Raw genomic sequence first — 18,446 nt, 5'->3', positions numbered from 1 at the left:
CTCAGCTGTAGAGAAAATAACCCACTGAAATTGGTGTACAGAGTCGGTCGTTTTAACGGAATTTTTTTTTTTTCTTTACTTCACGGTCATAAATCACATGACAAAATAAGATGAAACACAGCCATAGTTAATTCTATCTGTTTAAGCATCAATGAAAATAACACCCATAGCACTGAATGCTTTGTTTGAGATAAAGAGCACTACGTTTTTATGGTCTAATAATGCAGTTCTATACCTCAACCTTTTGTTCTGTTCCTGTAAACAGAAAAAGTGCATAGATGTTATCATGTTATTATTTGCTGATGTTCTTTTTTAACAGGTTATAACTTTAAAAATGTTCCTACGGATAAAATTACTAATAATAATTCTAATACTGAAAAAGCACAAATGTGACTACTTAATCACTTTTTCTGATATGAATAACAAAAAAAGAAAAGATATAGAAGTCTCCCAGTCTCTCACTTATCACACTATATGAGATGAAGGGTCAAATTCCAGTAATGCACTGCATTACAGCCATGTGAAATTGACTTCTTGTTTGATCACTGCAGACTTGCTTAATGAGTTGAGACAGCACGGTCTCTCTTGCATATGGAAGTTTACTGTGAGCATCTATTTAGATGCTGAACCGGAGGCAAAGCGGTTGTTCTGGGCTGACATGAAGTCGCATGCAGCGTGACATTTCACTGACATAACACAGAGGGAGGGAAAACTGGCTTTTCCTCAGTGGAAAGCTAATCCAAAGTGACAGTCAGGCTAGGCCACTATTGGTCCCACTCAACCCCCTTACAGTGCCCACCCCCTCCTCCATCCGCCACACCATGTGATCTGAGTAGGTGACACCCACAGCTCTGACGAATGCCATTTTGAAACTAATCCTAATCCCAATATCCAGCAAACTGAGGTGAGGCTTTTAATGTTGATGAAGAGAAACTGGTGCAAGGGTTTCTGCTTCTCAAGTGGGAGGAATTGAACCTGCAACTCAACTTGGTGGCTCTCAGGGGGTAAAACAGGGTGACAGTAATTTGAGATGTACTGATTTGTTATCAGGCTGATGAGTTGTAAAAACAAAGAAACATTTGCTTTTTGGACCCTTGAATACCTGCACTGGCCCACAAAAGACCCCTCACATTGCCCATCCAGTTTTTCTAGTCTCTTTTCTCTTATAAATAACATCTACAAGACACATTACAATCTATCAAAGTCCCCCATCCAGCTTCCCCAGCTCCCTAATTGTTTGATTCCAGTGCACTTTGGAGACATTGCCCCGTTTTCTCTCCGAGTTAGCCTCAGTGCTCCCTTTTTTATCTGTGGGCCATCACAGGCATTCACTGCTGTGGGCCAATCCATTTTTCTCGTTCTCCTCCTTTTTCTCTATCTTTTCTTCATGCTTCTTTCTCCCATTCTCCCTCATCTGAGGCTGTGTGCCCTCCCCAACAGCTGGTCAATGTTACACTGCTCTGCCTAGGCTATGCTTAATCAGTCACAGGATGGCAGCATGGCAGGAGCGGAGGGATGTAAGGAGAAAGCGAGACAAAAAAAACAGATGACAAAAAAGCAGAAAAAAAAAACCCTGAGAGAAGGATGTAGGGAGAGCCAAAGTGTCAGACTGGGAACGAAGTAAAGAGATATGATGGCAGTAGGAACAATGGGAAGAATTTCTGAAACTGTAAAAGCGGGAGTTAGCTATCATATGTCTGTCTTTTGTTCTTTAAATAGCACTCATTTCACTCAGTGGAAAGCGCAAGGAAATGCACAAACACGAAAGAGTTCATAGTACTCACCACCAGCTTTGGACTCCTCTTGGCTGGCACCACTCCTGCAAAACATCGGCAGAGAGACAGAGAGAGCATTAATGACCTGCGGTGCTCTTGACTTGTCCCCTCTCATTAAAAACTCCCCAGGACAAACGGATGAACCCTTGATTCCTGCTGCAGAGCAGAGCGCAACTGGCCCGGTTCTGTCTCCTCTTCCTCCTCCTCTCTGTTGCTTTCTCTCTGAGCAACACACTGCGCTAGGCTGCTCGCTAATCTAAGTGATCTCCGCCCCCCTACGCTCCACTCCGCGCTCTCACCCGTGCTGCTAGAAGAAGAGCTACTGATCTATCCGCATTAGACGGGCTGACCGCCTGCCGCAGCCTTGTACTGCTGGTACAAGCTACAGGTCCTCATAACCAGCCACAGTCCTGCCTCCACAGCCTGCACAGCAGCCGTCTCCGGCACGAGAGTAAGGGCTCAGCAGTTTACGAATCATGTCAAAGGAAAGCCCGAGTTTCTGCCTTACTATGCACATCCTCTTTGTAACTACAGAGCCGTTTTCTCTCTTCTCAACTCCACTGTTTAACTCAGTGCTCACAATGAGAAGGTTTCCCTCTCTGCCCTTCTTCTTGTTCCCTCCCCCGTCTCTTCATATGTGCACCATGACTTGTTGTGCCTCTATCCCTCTCTCTCCCTCTCTCTCTCTCTCATATATGTGCCAGTTAATACAGTGTTAAGAATCACCAAGACGATCAATCTCATTTGTGCTAATGAAATATTAATACATGGAGCCAGCTGTCAGGAGAGATGTTTCACAGCAGACTAATATACATTCCCACATAATAGCCTTTCCCCACATCCATCACAATCAAACAGTTATTCAGTGGGTATGTTCCTTTACCTCTAAGACCAACCTATCGGCTCAGACTCCACCTGACTGCTTTGACCTACACACAGCTTGTGAATCGCTTTCCAAGAACGCTATTTTCCTGTCTTAAATCACCTTTGCCCGTCTCTTACTACGGCACAGTGCGCCGAGACAAAAATAGACAAATGAATGCATGAACGACGTGAGGCGGGATCGGGACAAGGAGTTGCTGTTGCCACGGCAATCAAGTCCTTCCGTATACAACGATGGCAGTCCGTTTTGTTAAGCATAAGAATTGAGCAGCAGTGCAACATATCTATATTAATTGCAGACCTTTGATCTGTTGCAGACAACTCCTCCATCTATGCTGTCAAGACCAATACAAATATAAAGCAGCTAACGGACCGGCACATGCAGGGATTATTAATGGAAACTTCCAGTGACATTAAAACACGCAACAACATGCAAGCATCCTTCTTAGGCTCTTTCTGCTGCATTGGCAAAAAAATCATTAAATGTTAAAACTCTGTTGCTGCAAAGCCCCTCTCTCTAAGTGATTCATAATTTATCCCTATTTTCTCTCTCCCTCTCTCTCATATTATAGGGGGGCAGCTACTGGAGCAAGTAGAACATCTCACAACTGCTGACGTGCAGAGGGATGCTTGTTTTTTGGTTTTTTTCTTGAGCGAGAGAGAGCGTCAGAGTGAATGTGTGGGTGTGTCTAGCCCAGGATGGACATACACAACAAGGTCAGATGTCAATAATAATGGTTTCTTTTTACAGCACTGTGGAGCCAGTGTGGAAGGTTAGTGAAGATCCTTAACTTTTAAACAACCTCTGAAAATCTCCAAGCCGGCAACAACGTCACCATAATCAGCATTAAGGGTATAGAAATTGAACTCAACTATGGCCGTACGGTTGATAAATTTGAGCACGCAACTAAAGGGGAATAGAAATTAGAGGAACAAACTCATATTGACCCCTGCTCTAAATTCACCCACCGAAGTGTGTGTCAGCTAGAACGGTAGCTTTGCATCTTCATGCGTGATGCAGTCTTTAAATCTGCTTAACTTAATCTAGCATTGTGATGTTGATGTGTTGTATACATGGAATTCAAAGTTGATTGGATCTGTTCGAATGTAACATTTATGAGCAGCCGAGGCTCAGCGAAATAAGTATGCAGATTGCATGTTTGTGCACACACGCAGCTCACGAGAAGTATTAATAAATACATAGAGCGATACACGCTATATGTGATGACGGCACACATTCAAGAAGGTGAGCGGTTATTTATGCAGAGAACACACACACACACACACACACACACACACACACTATTTACATTAGGCACCTGTTCCATAATCCTGTTGTATTCCGGTAAAGCCATGCTCAATATTCCATAAATAAACGTAGTTCTCTTTAAAAGACTCTGAAATGATGATTAAGAACAAAAGGCCAACTTAAAAGGTAAGCATTTATTAATACTGAGACGACCTTTAGACTGAAAGACTAAAATAGCATCCATTAGCATTCATATGGGAAAGGATGTAAACAATCTAGAAGTGGCTTTGAGTATCAGTGTCTAGAAGGCAGATTCCTCTCCTTTTACAGTAGAGAAGTATGCTTGTGACATCACACAGCATTACAGATAAAGACGTTAATGGCATAATTACTGAACGACTCTCAAGCTGCACACAAGTTTTTTTTTTTACTCACTTGCTTTGGATTCCCAGACAGTTACCTACTCTATTCTCACACTGGCGTATCTGGGCATCACATGCACGTTGTACTGGGAAGTCGACAGGTTAAAGACTGTTTAGTGTCCAATAGTACTTTTGTATTTTTCAATTTTATATTGTCTATGTATATGCGAGAAAATGTGAAAATGGCTTTTCACATTAGAAAGCTGCAATATTACAACAAACCAGTTGACATTTGTGTTCAGTAGACTGAAAGTATGCATGTAAAAGAAAATCCTCTGTATGATGGAGTAGGTTTGACCTGAGATAAGGTTTGCCCCCCCATTGTCATGTAGGTAGAAAGTATGCATGCAGGGGGGAGCGTTCTTTTATCTTGGAGTGACAAGCAGTGAAACAGCTTGAGGGTTTTTTTAAACTGAATCTGCAGCACTGTGAGTGGCCCACTATTTCAATGTGCAACTGATGCTGTGGCCTTGGTGGGTCTATGCAGAGCCCACACAGAGTGAAGAGTGCGAATGGTCCTTCCTCCAGGTTTTCTATATACATGTACATGGCCAGAGGGTGTACAGCATGAGTAATGCTCTTTAGCTGAGACAAATCTGTAAATATTTGTCCCTTCACTACATATAAGAATTGTCCCATTATCCAATGGGGTTCTCTCCATTCATCTACCCTAAATGATATTGCCTTCACTTCCTCTTCATCTCTTATTGCATTTTCCTTCTAATGCCTTTATTTCCTCTCCATTTTTATTTCTCCTTTCTTCCGGGTTTTCATTTTCTCTCGTCTTTCTCTCTGTCTCTCAGGGGACAGGAGCTCTGTGCACGATTGTCATGGCAACAACGATGGGAAGACAAGATGGAGGAGTCATAGTTGGCCTGGCCTCCTTTACATAGAAGAATCATGCAGTTGAGAACACCAGATGTTATCTTTAAAGTTTTCTAAGGAAAAAATTTTTTTAAAATCTATTAAAATGCTAAAAGGTACATCTTGCAATCCACACTTTGTCATTGCACATTAGTCACATGAGAGTGGATTTATTTGTACAGTGGTTTTAGATCAGGGCAGGTAAAGTGATAAACTAGTAGAAATTAGACTCGATTTTAGGAAAATACCCGCCTGGCTCGAGAACACTATCCACAACTATGTTTTGGATTTTTAATATCTTCTGCTATGCAGGAGTTTAACATGTACTTCCTTCACCTGTACAGGGTACTTTTGCACGTCTAATTTTAATTGCACACACATTCTGCCTTCCTCTAGATCTAGACTCCTCAAAGTGTAGCCCGTAAGGCCAATAGTGCAGCAAGAGTGTAGTGAGGAAAGAACATTTTAATCATCCATAGTTCATGCCATGTTACTATCTAGCAGCACAGGTGGTGACTAAAGGAGGGTTTTTACTTCACATCTGTTTTAATCTTCACAGCAAAGTGAACCTTCCCATCTCAGAAATACAGCAGACGTTAAAACACTGCAACAACCACATCCCTAATGTAAAAAAAAAAAAAACAACAACCCTAAAACCTACAATGTCCAAAATAAACCACCATCCACCTACACCTAAAGTTTTTTTTGTTTTACATGAAGCATTTTTATTCTGTGAAGCCATTCAGAATATGAAGGCTCTCTAAAAATCAGTCACCAGAACTTTGAAATCCTCTGCTCAAGATGTTCGATAACTACACATTTGGAGCAGCAGCGATTGCCAATGTGGCTCTGCTCATTTCACTGTTATGTCACTGCAGGGAGCATTACAGTTATTGCAAATGCACACCCAATGTGTTCTGTCACAGAGCTTCTGAACTCACTGTGCACATTATCTCACATTAACCACCACCAAACTGCCCTGACACAGTTCAGAGCAATGCTGCCTCAGAGCGACAGGAACAAACGAGTGTACGACTCCAGAAGATGTTTTCTCACTTTGTTGTGCATATGCGATAATAGAGACAACTCAATCTGACTCTTAGAAAACAAAAAACAAAAAACAAAACTTAAACTACGTTCGGTTTTGTTTTGCACATTTTCTCAACCTATGAAGATCTATTTCTAGTTTTGCCACAGAATATTTTGTATTAAAAGAAAAGCAGACTAAAAATTGCAGCCGGCGTGGGAAACAGAAAAATAGCTGTCATATTTGAATGGAAAACAATCCTGGTGATAAATCACTGTGATGTTCTGACCTTGTGATTTGCGCCTTCTCCTAAGACCGGACTCTGCTGACTCTGAGTCAGACGACGCAGATTGATGAGTCACAGATGAACCGATTAAACTTCTCTTCTAGCTGAAGTCCACCTTGTTCCTCCTCCTCCTCCTCCTCTCCATCTCAAAAACCAATCCCCTCATATATGCTCCCCTTGCTGAACTTTCAGTGCTGTTCAGCAAATCTCACACTCTCTCCTCTAATCCTCCACCTCCAGTTTCTCAAAACATGATCCCCAGTTCTCATATTTCTCATCCTCTGCTTTTCCTCTTATCTCACTCTTTTTACCTCCTATAACTGTTGTTTGGGAACAATTATGTGCTAGCTACTAGCGATCCTTGAAAGGTCACAGCATAAGTCTTAGAAAACAGAACACAAATGTCGATCAGAACAACAGTTACAACCATAAACTATTTTTCATATTTATTGGTTAATCTGTCACGTACACCTACTCATAATTTACCATAATGGCATTTTAAAATCATTTTTAAAGTGGTCTTGAGCAATGGCTCTCCAGGATTTCCCATCCTTGTACCTGACCATTTTCTGAGGAATTTCCTTTTCTTTGGGTAAGCCACTTAATACTGACCTATGAACTATTAAAGTATAAAAAGGCACCTAATTGAGGATACTGGGATAAACCAGTATTTGTGTCAAACAACTTAGCAAAGAACCAATGTTAAATTGTGTCTTTAGGCGCGTTATTACCATAAACCTTTTTGCAAAAACACATCATTTGTTACCAATCTTTTATCTAAAATCAACAAACAATCCCGAAGTTAACAGGTCTGATTTTTTGCACAAGAAATTGAGCTATTCCCAAAGAGATATTAATGCAAAGCTTGGCACACGTCTTTAAAAAAAATTAAATACAGTTTGAAAAAACAAAACACCTATCTACAGCAGATGAACACAATCAAGTATGTCTCTAAAAAAAAAAAAAAAAAAAAAAAAAAAACAGGGAAAAAAATTCAGCAAAGATGTGACTCATCATCTTTGCTGGATTTATGGCGCCTCACTTGATCCATCTACTGTTTACTCATCAAAAATGGTCTCGGGCTGTCAAGAAGCTTGACTTCTTTAGGAAGGGAAACTGGCTGAGAAGTGCCAAACTACAAATATCTGGACTGAAAAATCAGTGGCAACAGGTATTAATGGCAGGTTTTTTTCCCACTTTGGTTCAAATCATTGTCAGTAATGGAAGGTCAGAAGCCATGTGTGACCATGTGTAGCCTTTATAGCCATCTGTAAAACATAAGGCAGATCGAACCATGGTTAGGGACTGGATTTCAGACAGTGGTGTCAGAATCTATGGAACTATGGATGCAGGAAAGTATCATCAGATCAGTGCTATCTATCTAAATGGCAACGGCTTAAGTTTCAAACATGATAATGATCCCAAACACACTGCTAATGCAGGAAAAGCATATCTGGGTAGAAGAAAAAACTGATAATGGAACACTATCAGTCATGGATTGGCCTCCTCAGAACCCAGACCTCATTATTTAAAGATTGTGGGATCATCTTGATAGAGAACGGAACAAAAGGCAGCCAACTAACTTCCTAAGAAGAGCTTTGAGTGTCCTTCAAGAAGCCTAGAGAACTATTCCTGAAGACTACTTGAAAGAAACATGCAAAGGCAGATTTATATAATGTGTGCTCAATAGTCACTTGAACAGCTACTCTGATAGTATCATAAGATGGTCTTTAGTGAAATTTGCATTAAACATACTTCAAAGATGTTGCATTGGTCAGCGCACACTGCATGCTTGCAGATGTAAGTCACATTGTAACAGTTTTGTCCTTCTCTCTGAATTTTGCTCGAGGTCATCTTTTGTCATCAAAGCTCTGAACTGGCAGTCTTTGTTTAGAGGCTTTTACGAGGTTTATCTCACAGTTATCAATGTTATTCTCAGACAGCAGCCCTGCGCTAGACTGGCAGCCTATTCAGGGTGTACCCCACCTTTCACCCTATGACAGCTGGGATAGGTTCCAGGTACCCCGTGACCTTGAACTGGATGTCAGCTGTTAATAAAAGGTATTATGCAGCAGCCTGTGGTTGTGTACTTTGTCCTTCATCACCTGGTCACTCACCTGATCCAACAGTAATGGCAGGTTGATATCAAACATAATGGAGATGATCTACGTTGCTGTCAGTCACCAGTGACTGCCTATGGCCTCCTCCTTACTTTTGCACCTCTCCCTCTCTGCTCTGTCAGGGGGAAATACTGCTCTGCATCCATATTATTCTCTCTCCCACACTGGTCCATAATGATGCTGACATTTAACACAATACAGTGGTGTTATTCCAGCTGCAGTGCACAAGGTCAGCTCATTAGAGGACATAATTGATGTGGGGTGCAACCTGCCACTAATACAGATCTGGGTCAGCCAACATGAATGACAATTTAACAACAATAAGGACTCAACACAAACGAGGGACCTTGAATGTCATTCAGTAGCCACGTGAATACTCTAAACTCTGTCACGCAAAATGATTTGTTGACATTTCAGCGAGAGAAACGTTTAACTCCAGGGTCATTTCAGGTCAAAAGTGCAACATCTCGGAACAAGATTGGCTAGGGAGCAGATTGAGAAATGAAACGGCCACAATCACGTCAACACAACACCCCCCTCAAAAAAAACAACCATTATAGCTGAAGCCAGAATCGAAATTGTTCAACAATGACTTTTCAGGATGCTTTCAGGACCAAAGTAATTTCCAGGGTAATTTGGAAATAAAACACATCAAAACAGAAGATGAGAAGTCACACCAATCGCTCAACATGTCAAATAACTAACATCAGGTAGTACAAGTGAAGGCCGACTCTGATATACAAGTCCCTGACCTAACGTGCGCCTCCCCCCTCTCATTCATTCATCTCAGCTCTTACCCGTCCTCCCACTCCTTCCCACACTCATCTGCTCGTCCACAGTCATTCTAATTCATCCCATCGTCTCTTTACCTCTTCTCATTTCATCCGCTCTGGTCCGTCCAATTTTCATTCTGCCACCCACTCTCCTCCTCACTTGTCTCTGCTGCTTCCCCCCCCCCCTTATTACTCTTAGTGTGCCAACTGCTCAAGCTGTTGTCTGTTCAGCACTATATTCTTTTGTGTATTTGATCTCATAGCCTTTCATGTCAAAACTTGACTACCTGCATCTGTTTCTCCGCCCCTGTTGATATACATTTATAAGACATGTAATACATACCTCTCTGCACCAGCATAGTGACCTCGCTGCCTCTGGGACATTTGCTCAGCAGGTCCACCACCTGGTTGTGACTCATATTTTGGACATTTCTTTTGTTGACCTCCATCAGAATATCTCCCTCCTTTAGGCCACGGCATCGCGGATAGTCCACTATTTGTTTGACCCGCTGACCCCCCCCTGTCAGGCTGTCAGCAATAGTGAAGCCAAAACCTTTGTCTCCCTTCTCCATGTGGATAGTGATGAGCTCGGGCTGTGTGGCTATGGACGAGGCCAAGGTGACCACATCACTGGTGTAGCCGTGTGAGCCGTTAGACGCCACCTCGGCTGACGGGCTGTGCGGCCGTGGCTCACGCAAGCCGTTAATGGGTCCGGCCTGGTTGGAAGGTGGGTCAAACGTTTCCTGTCCATTGACGATGATAGGCTCTTTGTCCAATATTGCGACCGAGGTCACCAGGCTAGTGTTGGGGTCATCAGGGTCAAAGGGCAGCGGGTACCCACGACATAAAGACAGATCGACCATGGAGCCGATTGGGATGGATTGGAAGATCTTCACAACCTGAGCATGGGTGTAGCCCAGCACAATGGTGTCATTCACACTGACTATGACATCACCTACACAAAGAAAGATCACAATATTGGTAATGTTGCCGTTTACAGTTAAAACCCCTACCAGGCCAGATTCACATTACACTGTTAGTGATATCTGGCATTAATCACAACTGGGTGGCGGTTAGACTCAAAGAATAAAGAGATGGATTCAGGAAACGACAACACAACGTTTTTAAAAAGAAAACAGTGCCCTCTGTGGATGGTGGTCATGTACTGCACCTGTCTCCATCTTGCCATCCAAAGCTGCAGGCCCATCCAGCACTAGACTTTTGATCTGTAGAAACTCATCTGGCTCGTCTCCTCCAACCACAGTAAAACCGAAGCCGCGGCAGCTTTTCTTCAGCTTTGTGTTGATAAAGGTTCCTTTCAGCTCTGCTGGGTTTCTTGTAAAGAAAGGTTTCCCCCCTGCAGAGTGGGGCAGAAACAACTCTTGTATCAATCCGCATAACATACATTACAGAACACAAATAACTTTTAGGTGGCATGTTGGGAATTTTGTCCTTCAGATTCAGAAGTCACATGAATTTACTGCAGTTAAATATGTGATGACTATAAAAATGAAAGAAAAGGCACAGTTGTAATTTTTAGTGGAAATGAAAACAAAAATGAATGTTTTTGAAATGACTTTCCTGTTTTCACTCAAACAACACTACTGGTCAAACCACACCCACTTCTCCAGTTGGTATTGAAATTTACACGATGCATCTTTCATCATTTCTCGGTGTAAAATCATTTTAAAACATGTATTCTGAATGAATATGCCCCTAATGTTACTGCAGGATTTTCCCAAAAGTGTTGCATTTATTAGGTTGCTTTGCTTTCACAGCTCTGTTCAGTTCATCCCAAACCAGCTTGATGGGTTTTAAAACTGGACACTGTTCATCTGGCATCCTTTGAATCCTACTTTCTTATTATTTTCTTTGGTTTGTATTTGTTTGCAATATACAGTATGCCTTTTTGCAGTACTACTTCCCATCTCACAATAATGCATTGATGGTCGAGGTACACATTTTTCTTCAATGCTTTGTATAATAACAGAAGTTGGGAAATTGGCAAGATTTCTTAATCCCCGACAAAGGAGCTGTTTTCTCGGAAACTGACTGTTCTATGAAATGTACCATTTAAGGCTATTAGGTGGACTGCACAGTATTTTGTACAGGATGTAGTTTTGGGACTCTTAAGAACGCATAATGAAAAAAAAAAAGTAGTAAAAGGCTATTTCTCAGCCAAAGCTAAAAATTCCCTCAACAAAGACACGAAATCAGTTCCAGAAGGCTTTCTGGATTGGTTTATGATCATATTTTTTCAGTTTGCACACAATCTTCAGAAAAACAAAGTCCAATTTTGCTCTATTGTAAACTGTATAGAATCCTTCCAAAAATTCCTGGATTCACATCCAGATCCAAATGGACTCCAAAAATTACCTCCTGAGTAACGCCACCCACAAACAGACAAAGAAAAAGCAAGCTGAAACAACTCTTTTGAAAAAACAAATAGTAATAATATATAAAGTCTATAAACATAATGATTTACGTTTGACTCCTGTAGGGACAGGAGGTAGAGCTGGTGGGACCTGTGGGTCCCTGTAGGTCTCCAGATGGTTTGGTGCGTAGTTTGCCAGTGGAGCTGCTGCAGAGGAGTGCTCCTCTATCCACTCTGCACAGACACATTTGTATCCAAACGTTAATCCACACACGCGCGACACAGAGGTGTATTTACATGCCACACATGCACACAGAAACACTTAACAGCAAAATACACACAAACACGGAGCTGAAAGGAAGTACTATTCATACTTATCTGTACTTCTACTAGTGTTTTTTTGTCGTGTATATCATACTGTTGATCTCAGCAAATGTTATGCAGCAAAATTATATCCGTTGTCATATTACAAACACTTTACACAGTCTGAGTGTTAGTACTGTTAAAACAAATGAAAACAATTAATAGAAATGGATGTTGTTACTCTGTTATTCTTTGACTTACATCATGCAAACTGTGAAATGCAGTTATCACATTTTGTGGGTTGTGGAGCGTGTGAAGAGTAATGTTTTCATGCAGTCAGTGGCACTTTTAAAAATATGCTGAGTTACTTATGAGTGAGTCACTTCTGTTCTCCGATGTTCTTATGGACGTACAGGCAGCTTTCAGTGACGCCGACTTTAAATCACGGCAGTTGTGTCTGTGTTGCGTTGCCATTAGACTGTCTGCCACTGTATTGAATTTTTTGCGTACCTTGAACAGCAGTGACTTAAACTGAGTTGATCACATCTGAGTTTGAATGAATAAATAATAGACAAAGTTTACTTCTGAGATGAAAAAAAAGAAGAGATACTGGAACCAATTGAATTTGCTCGTGGATTGGCACGGCTAAGAAATAAGAATAGAGCATATGGCTATAAAGGCAGAATACTGTTGCATTAGTATAGCAAGCAGGCCAGTTAATTTGCTGCTAATATACTGCGTTCCAATGCATTTTATTACGGTTAGTGCATCATCGTGAGCCCTTATCCTCATGCATGTATCTTTGCCTCACCTCTTTCAGTCTTTTCACCCTCGACTGCCAACTCAAAGTTTTTGAATCTCTAAAGCAAACATCATTCTTGCCTTTTCATGGTAATGCAGGATAAATGATCAAATACAAAATGGCACTTATGACTATAAATCACATAAATTAAAACCTAAACATCAAAGACAACCCCTGGCTTGGGCCAGTTCTACTTTTGTGAAACGTCCTTATGAGAATCCATTTTTAATCCTTTGGATTTCAGTAACAATAATATATATTTATATTGCCCCCCCCCCCCGTTAAAGTCGAATTAATTCAGAGACAAGAAGTCTGGCCAAAGCCCTGGATAGCAGTGGACAAACTATAAGGACATGACACTGACAGACATGAAGAAAGAAAGAAATGGTGCCGTGCCAGGGCAGGAAACGAACCTCGAATATACCGCTCACCTTCTGGAGGCTGCGGCTGTTGCTGCTGCTCAAGGATTTTTCGACGCCGCGCCTCCCCCACCGGGTTCTCATATTGAGTCTTCCTGTTTATATGACTGAGACAGAGGGCGAGAGGGAGAGAGAACAAGATAATAACTTGGAGACTGATTAGTCTCAGATTCACTTAAGCAGAGAAGAGATTTGTAAAAGGGTGTTTCATCTGGAGAAACCCCGTTTGTCTTTGCAAGCTGCCAATAAGGAGATTCACTTACTCTACATAGTACACCCCATACACTGGGTCATCTATCCTCTCCCATCCTGGAGGCAGCTCTGAAATAGAGAAGGTACACAGCATTGAAGACAAAAATTACATTTTAGCAGAGCTCAGTGGGATAGTTTGGTTTGGGTAACACAGTCTTTCAGTCCCACAGTTATAGGAGTAAAACTATTTCACTAGAAAGGACACGCTGCCTTTATCCCAACGATGGATTTTAACATACATGCCAAAAGGGGATGAAATTGTAGTTTTGGTTTTGTCCTGCTGAGCACTGAAAAACACTTTTCAGCGTCCATGTTAAAACTTCAGCTTTATTACCAGGGGTGCACATAAGTGGTCGCAGGTGCACATTCGCTGTCAAAATAAAAGACGCGCACCAGATAAGAAGTTGCAACGCGCGTTTGCGTACATAAGATTTTCTGGAGGAGGACAGACATTTGTTTCGAACTCTTAAAGATGTCGAAGAAGCAAGCTCCTTTAAGCAGTTACTTTGGTGTTCCTCCACCTCCAAAGAAATGTCAGAAGGAGTCCGAACAGCAAAAGAAGCACGTATTCTTGGAAAAGTGGTTGCAGAAGGTGAGCTGGCTTCAAACAAATGATGAACGCACAGAGATGTGGTGCAGAATATGCTGTGAAAATCCGCAAACGCGCGTTGCAACTTCTTATCTGGTGCGCGTCTTTTATTTTGACAGCGAATGTGCAGCTGCGGACCACTTATGTGCACCCCTGGTTATTACTTTTAGTAAAACTGTGCTTGGAGCACAAACTCTTCTCTTTTCCCTTTACATCGTAAGGATTTCAATCCATGGGTACCAGTAATAAAGTATTATTAAATAATAAGCTGGATCTCTCTCCAGCTGCCTGTAACCAATTTTAACATCCTCATTATGGCCAAAACACAATAACTGAGAAAATAACACCAAACAGCTTCAAACAAGACCGCAAAGACATGTGGCTACAAATGCAGTCTGACCATTTAATAAATAACTGAAAAGCATGATGCAGTTATTTTGCTAAGTATTACCATACATTACATCACTACCTCTGTGAACACACCCCTACACATTGTACACAGACCTAACCACATTTCATGACCACGCGCCTATTAAACTGACATGTTCCCATTAAGATGTTGGCATCTCAGATCTCCTATCTCGCTGTATTTGATTTCAGACAAAGACATTACCTCCTTGTGTTCCTGTGGGCTTCTCTGAAGTCCAGTAAACACTTTTATAAGAGTCTAGATTTCACAATCAATAATCACAGACCGTCTGCATCTGAGCAGCCTGGAATAATAAAGGCTCGAAGCCAGACATTCAGAGTCTTGTTTAAGACTGAGCTTGCGTTCCATTGCATGGCTGTTTGTGTTACTTGCAAATGGGATGAGAATCAGCAGCTGAGCAATTTGCCTGCTTGCGAGAAAACTCTGAGTGCATATATGTACCTGTGTCCCCAGTGAAACCTCAGTATAACGGATTACAAATGGTACTAGTGCACTTAGGGCTAATAACTCTTCTTGTTCATGCAGTAAAATATCACGTTTTATTGCATCCGATGCAGATTACATGAGTCAGATCTCCTAAAACAAACAAGAATCTTGGAAAAAAATGCAGGTCCAACAATAGCATACAGTATATTTCACTGTAATGCATGTGATGGATAAATACTGTGGTTTCATTACAAGCCGAAAGCCTAGAGAGATATATCTAGATAGAAGAGCAAGATATATAAAACCAACAGCCAAAAATCGACATGTACTAAGATGCAAGTTATGATGGTACACTGGACGGATTTATTTGCTATCCTTGAACTGACGCCATCTTCACTGCACTATTCTCACGTGGGTGAAATCAGACATTACACAGGCTTTGTAGTTTGGAGCGGGCAGATTAAAGATTGAACATCCATTCTGATGTATTCTTACTAATAGCTCTGCTTGATAATGTTGTGAGATATTCGAGGAAAAAAACAAACATATTTTTTTCCACAAAATCCAGTAGAATGTATTAGAGCAGGGGTGTCCAACTCCAGTCCTAGAGAGCTACTGTCCTGCACTTTTAGATGCATCCTTGTTCCGACACACCTGTATCAAATGAATAGCTTGTTATCAGGCCGTTGCCAAACTTGATGGCATGCTGAAGAGGTAATCCAACCATTTGATTTAGCTGTGCTGGAGCAGGGATGCATCTAAAAGCTGCAGGACAGTAGCTCTCGAGGACTGGAGTTGGACACCCCTGCACTAGAGCATCGTGCATGCTTGATTGTTTTTTTAAAAACAACTCATTTAAACCCTTACAGCTACCGTTGCTCTAAACTAAATTAATATATCTTCCTTACAGAATTCAGGGCCTTGGATTTGAAACCGATGCCGAATTAAATTTCCTCTTTGAGATGATCAGTTTTGAATGGCATCTTTGAAATAATATAATTTTAATATAGCAAAACATCCTCCATAAAACCTCCAAAAACCTTACCTAGATCACTCTCCAGGTCTTCTGTATGTATCCCTTCTTCTCCAAGGACAAAGCAGGGTGAAACAAAGAAGAGAAAATGAAGAGAAAAAAAAAAGGGATGATAGCAGATGGAAGGTGGATCAAGGATGCAGGAATCCAAAGCAAATAAGGAATGACGTGACAAGTCAGAGAAAGACAAAGGAACAGGGAAAACCCTTAGAAAAAGACTGACTTGGGCTATAACAACATCTCAAAATGCCCTGAGAAATCTAGTGAGACTTGGGGTGCCATTCTAGATTTCACCACTTGATGGGGTAATTATGCAATTTGTGTTTGGAGTGAGCTGTAAACAAAGTGTCATTTGGAATTGATCAAATGTTTTTTTCCTGTTTATTTGAAAATTATGTCAGGTTTTGATGACAGTAGAGCTAACAACAAGACAAATGTAGCACATTCCAATTTCTAACAAATCTTTCAATCAAAACCAAATGAATGTACTAAAAACAGCACCAGAAATTAACAACAGCATCACAACAATAAACAAGAGGAGCCTCACTTCTGAGACCCCGAGCATCCCCTGCTGTTCCTGAACCACTACACAGGAGTGTGGATGAACGCTTTGATTTAATAAATGAGGAATAGAAGCTTACCATCATCGTCACACTCTTCCAGCGGTCTGGAGGCTCTGTCTCTACACCGAGGATCCAGCCATGATGTGGTCTTTGTATTGTGGCTGAGAGGAAGCAAACAAGAGAACCGAATAATTCAACACAGGCCGTCAGACTGACATATAAAAGCACAGCAGGGGGACACGAACGCATCAATGAGAATTAGGAAAAACACGTCAGCAAGTTTACAGCGGACAGAAGGTGTGCTGCAAACACAAATGAAAAGAACAGAGAGGCACAGCAAGGAAATAAACAGTAAGCGACCTGACTTTTCCCTCAATTGTTAAACAAGAACATTCTGTAATTCAGTGATAGCAGAAATGAACATACAAGCTCTGAAAATACACAGCCATGTCCTGGTGGTGTGCCTTTGCCGTGCTGCAGAGAGGACAGAGAGGTGGAGGTAGTCAGGTGATCAGGATGTGATCTCCTTTTGAGATCGGGACATGCAGGGATTAACAGGAAAGCAGTAGCACCCAGGGGGCTGGGCAGGTTGGCTGGGAAGGCCTAAAAACCAAATCAAGTGGGAAGACAAGCAACTGGACGAACAAAAGGGATAATAGTGCAGGTAAAATGCAGAAAACACCAACTACAGCGTGAGCCATGGCCAAAAAAAATGTATAAACAGGCGGCGTCGAGAGTCTGTTGATACATACTCTATGAAGTAAAGTTCCCCGTTCTCAGTATAAGCCATCTCCCAGTTTTCAGGCAGTGGTCCCAGCGGGTCTTCTGGAGAGACCTGTGGTTCTGCAAGGGTTTGCTGCCCGCTTTCTGCGGTAGAGGTGGCCGCATTGTTCAGACCACAGGATAGAGCATTGTCACGTGCAGGGTACGGCCGGAGAATGCCGCTGCGGCTCTCATCCTGGTCGTTAGGGTTACCTGTGCACAGCAAAGGAGAGGGAAAGAGACTACGTACTAAGGATCCTGGGTGACGTAACAACAACACAGCACAACAACAGAAAACAAACAAAATAATAATCACATTTCATGCATGCAGGAAAGGAAGAAATGAAAAAAAGCAAACATGCTCAGTCTTTATTCTCTTTAGACCACATCAGGCAACTCTAGCCACACTAAAGTGCTAGCACTTCTCCCTTCTTCTGCTTGGTTCCCGCCCATTTCTAGTGTATTGAAAAGGGTCACAGGAATATGCTAATTTCCTCAGCAACTGTCTCTCAAACTCACTTTGACCCCCACCCGTTTTACCTCTCTGCCCACAGGCCTTTTTCTCCTAAAGCTAGTCAATCCCAACCCCCATTCCCATTCCTTCCCCAGTTTTGGCCAAATATCCTCCACCACTTCCGTGGGCTTTTCAGGGTTGATCAAATGCAAATTCAACACTCTGGCAGCCTAGCAGGGGGACACAGAGAGGGCATAGTTTCACAGGATCAAGTTAAAAAAAAAAAAAAAAAAAAAAAAGACACCATGTCTTGCACTCAAAACAGGATAAACCCCCTCAGAAGAAAGAAATCGTGAAAAACTTTGGCTCATTCTTTAGTTTTTTTGTTTAGGAATTAGTTTATAACGGCAGCTAATCTCTTGACATATGCTGAGAATCAGCAGGCATAAACATGATTTCAATCAGCCAAGGGACAAATATTCAGAATTGGTATGTGAGTAAATGTTAGGGGCAATTTAGTGAGAAAGCTTTAAAAAAAAAAATAATGTAGTTATTGAAACCAGAGCAAGGTGGTGGCAAGGAGAAAATTCTGAACACTGAGTGCAGTTTGTAATCTAAACCTTCCCCCACTACACCCCTCC

General features: G+C 41.7%; 1 protein-coding gene across 12 annotated transcripts in view; it reads right to left on the bottom strand.

Annotated features, from left to right (window-relative positions):
* LOC120718957 (membrane-associated guanylate kinase, WW and PDZ domain-containing protein 1-like) overlaps positions 1 to 18,446 on the bottom strand; it is an 87,199-nt gene that overhangs the window by 15,598 nt on the left and 53,155 nt on the right. For 3 of the 12 annotated variants that reach the window (XM_040007747.1, XM_040007739.1, XM_040007734.1), the window contains exons 5-14: positions 17,342 to 17,564; positions 17,016 to 17,063; positions 16,668 to 16,750; positions 16,039 to 16,086; positions 13,560 to 13,617; positions 13,291 to 13,403; positions 11,884 to 12,006; positions 10,570 to 10,755; positions 9,742 to 10,353; positions 1,785 to 1,819 (exon numbers count right to left, since the gene is read on the bottom strand). In XM_040007747.1, coding sequence (XP_039863681.1) covers positions 1,785 to 1,819; positions 9,742 to 10,353; positions 10,570 to 10,755; positions 11,884 to 12,006; positions 13,291 to 13,403; positions 13,560 to 13,617; positions 16,039 to 16,086; positions 16,668 to 16,750; positions 17,016 to 17,063; positions 17,342 to 17,564 — 1,529 coding nt within the window. The remainder of the gene's footprint in view (positions 1 to 1,784; positions 1,820 to 9,741; positions 10,354 to 10,569; positions 10,756 to 11,883; positions 12,007 to 13,290; positions 13,404 to 13,559; positions 13,618 to 16,038; positions 16,087 to 16,667; positions 16,751 to 17,015; positions 17,064 to 17,341; positions 17,565 to 18,446) is intronic. The other 9 variants (XM_040007738.1, XM_040007737.1, XM_040007736.1 and 6 more) reach the window with 9 other exon arrangements.

This window comes from Simochromis diagramma, unplaced genomic scaffold (assembly GCF_900408965.1).
Source record: "Simochromis diagramma unplaced genomic scaffold, fSimDia1.1 OVJJ01000545.1, whole genome shotgun sequence".
In the NCBI taxonomy this organism is placed as follows: Eukaryota; Metazoa; Chordata; class Actinopteri; order Cichliformes; family Cichlidae; genus Simochromis; species Simochromis diagramma.
The sequence above is the reverse complement of the archived record's forward strand: the minus strand, read 5'-3'. Positions and strand labels throughout refer to the sequence as shown.